The following is a 5,000-nucleotide window of genomic DNA, read 5'->3' as shown; positions in this document are numbered from 1 at the left end:
AAATTTAAATAATGCGAGGTAATTTATAAAGCGAAACCAAACATACACAAGAAAACACTTAAGATAACTAGAAACTGACAATGTAAGTAAATCTTGTGCAATAACATTTACAAATCGGATTTTGATGCTAAATACTAACATATAATACTGGTAAATTGAGAGTTCGAGTATTCTTACATAATGCCTCTTTGGCAGTCATGCAATCACGTATCAAAACGTCTTCTAAATCAATTAAAAAATACGACATTTCTGTTTGTGAAAAAAGCTCTGACAACAGGCACGAACAAAATACTATTTAATAGCCGACTCATTGTAAGATCGTCATCCCAAATACATATATATCACTCGATTAATTTTACATGACAGCCCTTCTAATCAAATATACGATCGCGAAAGAAATAAAATAAGATTATACACATCTTTATACTTGAATTATATACACCAAAATTATACGGTAGACATACGTTTCAATAAAAGTTTAACCGACCAAATGTAAGAGTACTGTTGAATCAACATACATTTGGCAAATCTTTTTAGAACATTATATAAATCTTACAAGATGTTGCTGCATATATAAGATAAATACTAATATTCATATGAGTGTATGATACGGATAACATCTGACATACTAAGAGTTCTACTTCTAATAATGCAAAAAGTTTGTATATTGGATAGAAAAGTTAAATAAAACGTGAAAAAATGGTTTGTAAAATAATTACTACCCAAGCTACAATGGCGAATTCATAGCAAAGGGAAAAAACAATAACCATCATTCATCAAAAAACGTAGTCTTAACATTAGAAAGGACAGTTCAAAGATGAAACATAACAAGGACTAGATCGTTTTGTATTGTTTATATATATATATATATATATATATATATATACACACACACACGAAACCCTTACCTTTTATATTTACAAAAACGATTAAGAACACGATGAAAGCTTTTCTTAATAAGTCATCCATATTCTCGATGGGAAGCTGAGCCTTCAGCATCTTCCTTGATCCATTCCTCTCCTCAGTTCAAATCAATTGCACTTCTTTCCTTCAGCATTCAAGTGTCAATTGAAACTATAATAATTCAATCCAAACTTCAAAATATAACACATTCATTGGGCATTGTTTCTGTGCAGCGTCCCATACCATCGGCGGAAGCGAAGTTATGCAGGAAGAAAACTTTTTGAAAAGATTATGTTTTTTCCTTATCGAGTAACGAGGGACAACTCCGAGAATGCTGGTGGCATCATTGCACAGTTGGAGCGAGAGCGACGTACGACCGCACGTGACACCGTCTTGGGAATAACTGGACGTGAAGTAGCGAAGTATGTAGTGACCAAATCTGTTGAATAAACAAAGATCGCCAACTCCGCTCATCCGCATCTCGTGTGGCTAATCATAGCCGGTCTTACATGGCACCGGAGATGAGTTACTATCTCGATGGAAGCTCCGGTGACATTCATTCATGGCCCGAAAGTTCTGAAAATCAACAAAAGTCGTGGGGAAGTTTTTATTCGATCGGGCGTCTGGCAGCGGTGGAGAGCTAAACGCACGTGCGCCGCTACGCCAGGTGGTAAGAGCGAGAGGTGGGCGTGTCTGGGGCCATTCAGCCCCTGTCGTAATTTACCATCGGTGCGGTGATTTGCAATTCATTCACGTCAATATACTGGCGGTAGCATTGTAATTTTCTTTTTTTATTGATGCTTCTTATTCCAATTTATTTTTTCTTTTCTCTATTGAGTAAACACCACGTCCTGTTCGTAAACAATGTACGATTTTAGTCCAGAAAAAAAAATGTTATTTACTATAATATAAGCTTAAGCAATATTTCGACAGTGAAGTCTACATTTTATACTTCTGATTCCCGTCTTCATGAAATCATTTAACAAATGTCATTCATATTTACAACAGATAAATGAGTAGGACTTGAACAGCGTCCAATTTGAACCTGATAGCAAATTTTACATTAAAGTCGAAACTTCAGATCACAGTTTCCTCTTATAAGGAAACCGAGACAAAAAGGTATTTTATGTTTAAAATACATACAGGTTCAACTTTTTTAATCTTTCAGTGCAAATATGATTTTTATTACCATAAATAGCAACACCAATAAAATATCCTTTCTCTGGCCATTGAGTTAGCTGAATGGTCACCCCAAGAAATGCCAGATGCTACATAATAAGCCCACTGAACAGGCGTAGTCTGTAACTTCACACAAATGGAGTAGCTGAGAGTATTCAGAACAACACGAAAAGGAAAAGGCATGGAGGGAAAAATACAAGAGCCATTATTATTATTATTATTATTATTATTATTATTATTATTATTATTATTATCAATGATGTGCAAACAATCACATGACAATCTTAGCAGACCTTATCAAGTTACAAGATAATGACCCTATAAAAAAAATGTAAGGATCAAAGTAAATTAAAAAAATAAATTTGAATAATCCAAACTGGGAGAGCGCAAAACTTTGTTTCATGTTCGTCAATTTTTACGAGTTTAAGGGAAAATAACATGGGGAAAATAGAGAAAAGAACATTTCGTTTCATTGCATAATAGTTTCAACAATGATCACATGAATACAACCAGCTAATACATAATTTAATGCCAAGTAATAGGTGGAGTCTCATACAGTGGGCATTTCCACTATTAGAATTTTCTTATATTGCATCACTCCAATAAAATCTTCTGGCACCAAATTAAAAGTACAAATTAACTAACAATATTATTATTCAAGCAAATTTACAACAATCAGAAAAACAATTGTTAAAGACGTCCAAGTAAAATAAAACTACTTAAGTGATAGAATAGAAAATAAAAAATATATAAAAAATACAACCAGAATTCATAACTCGATAAAAGACAAGATTAAATAAACACATACGGTGGATAACTAAACAATGATGTATATGACAGACTAATGGGCCTTCCGTTACTCTGAGATCATTGCTATTTCACTTCCCTAAATAATAAACAAATGTTCAACTCTCCTCGAATTACTAAGTAATGATGATCCAATACCACACTGATACTATTAATTCTAACAATATAAATAACTATGATATATGATCTAGATATTTAGAAGGCCTTGAAAGCCCTTACGGTTTTGTTGTTTGTTCTACAACCTAATAGCAATGCTTAAAGTTAACTATTAAAAGCAAATCTCTCTCTCTCTCTCTCTCTCTCTCTCTCTCTCTCTCTCTCTCTCTCTCTCTCTCTCTCATAAACAAATTATATCAATAGCTTCCTGAATTTCTTAAATAAATAATTGTACCACAAATAGTCTCTCATAAACAAATTATATCAATAGCTTCCTGAGTTTTCTTAAATAAATAATTGTACCACAAATAGCTCTCTCTCTCTCTCTCTCTCTCTCTCTCTCTCTCTCTCTCTCTCTCTCTCTCTCTCTCTCTCTCTCTCTCAACAGAAACAGACTTAGTCTTTTAACCAATGTACCATTTCAGCATGAGTAAACACACCACACCTACGCCAACGCAACGCTGCAAATCCTGCACTGGGTTGCAATTGAATGCATTACGATGAATGAACGACTGAGAGATGCAAAGTGAATAATTGCGTAAGCAGGAAATTATACAGTAGTGAAGAGAATAATAAAGGAATAAAAGTAAGAAAAGATTGTTGGACATGAATAAAAAAAAAAGATAGGATAACGGAAGATGTTAAGGGAAAATCGAAATTGAGGTATATCAGAAGACAGAAAAAAAGATAAGAAATCATAGAAAGGTCTGATTATAGGAAGGAGAGAGAGAGAGAGAGAGAGAGAGAGAGAGGAGAGAGAGAGAGAGAGAGAGAGAGAGAGAGAGAGAGAGAGAGAGAGAGAATAAAAACTATAGGATAATCAAGAAAAAAAAATAAATGAAAACGTAGTCGAATATACAGTAAAGCCTAGTAAAGTGGATAACAGGGAGGATTAGAGAGAAAAAGGTAGGTAATATAATGGAGAAAGATATAAAAAGATCAAGGAAGATGTAACAGGGTATGAAGGAGAGGTGGAGATGAAAATATAAAGTCAGAACAATGGGCGATGTGAAGAACAAAAGAGGAAGGAGGAGGAGAAAACTGCAATACAAAGAGAAGGAGAGAGAGAGAGAGAGAGAGAGAGAGAGAGAGAGAGAGAGAGAGAGAGAGAGAGAGAGAGAGAGAGCTATGGTGATTAAGAAATTGTGGAATAGATATAATGACAGATAAACTAAAATAAATTAGTACAAGACGAGTCAGCAGTTGAAGACCAGATACGGGAACAGTATTTAAAACGTTGTAGAATGAAAATCAATATATATGATAGATCACCAAAAATATTAGGAAGATTTTTTCAATATATTTTTGTGTACAAATGAAATAGTAACAGACCGGGGCTGTAATTTTGCAATCAGGGTTCACATCTGAAATTTCAAAGTACTTGCATATTGTTGATTATCAATGTAGAGATCTGTATGTTGAGGAGCCACCATCCTCGATATTCTTAAAATCATACTTTTGACTTTTCCTAGGGGTCAACTTTCTCTGCTATAATTTGTGTCATGCACTAATTTTAGCTAGATCTCTATCAAGAGGTTCAGTTACAACAGGTCTAAAAAATTCAGGAGATGGAACTGATGTAGAGAGTGGCATCATCTATATATCTACATATGCGACAAGCTAGTTTTCCAGGCGAAACATGTCATGCGTTTAGGCTATAGTATAAAAAGTATTGGGCCGATGACACTACTCAGAGAAACACCAAATATTACATTCCTATAATCACAATAGTGCTAACTGACAACTGCTCCTTATATCTATTACTTACAACATTTCAATAATTATGTTAAGAAAAGACCCACCCCCCTCCTATCTAATCAAGTTCGAAAAAAGTAGCTCAAAAATACGAACTTTTATATACCCTCTTGATACAGAAGTGTCTCAAAATTGATACTCTCTAAATTTTTGTATATTAAAACTTCAATGAACCTAAATAGATACATCTGCAAGCGTCA

General features: G+C 34.1%; 1 protein-coding gene across 2 annotated transcripts in view; it reads right to left on the bottom strand.

The window, feature by feature from the left end:
• The window catches only part of LOC137656131 (uncharacterized), a 76,645-nt gene that overhangs the window by 61,004 nt on the left and 10,641 nt on the right, over nucleotides 1–5,000 (bottom strand). The window contains exon 1 of one of the 2 annotated variants that reach the window (XM_068390309.1): nucleotides 909–1,426. The exons of the other annotated variant lie outside the window; for it this stretch is intronic. Within the exon in view, the coding sequence (XP_068246410.1) occupies nucleotides 909–999 (91 nt within the window). The 5' untranslated portion in view covers nucleotides 1,000–1,426. Of the gene's footprint in view, nucleotides 1–908; nucleotides 1,427–5,000 lie in introns of those variants that run through there. 2 annotated transcript variants of the gene reach the window in all.

This window comes from Palaemon carinicauda, chromosome 17 (genome assembly GCF_036898095.1).
Source record: "Palaemon carinicauda isolate YSFRI2023 chromosome 17, ASM3689809v2, whole genome shotgun sequence".
Lineage (NCBI taxonomy): Eukaryota > Metazoa > Arthropoda > Malacostraca > Decapoda > Palaemonidae > Palaemon > Palaemon carinicauda.
This window is presented reverse-complemented; position numbering and strand designations above follow the sequence as displayed.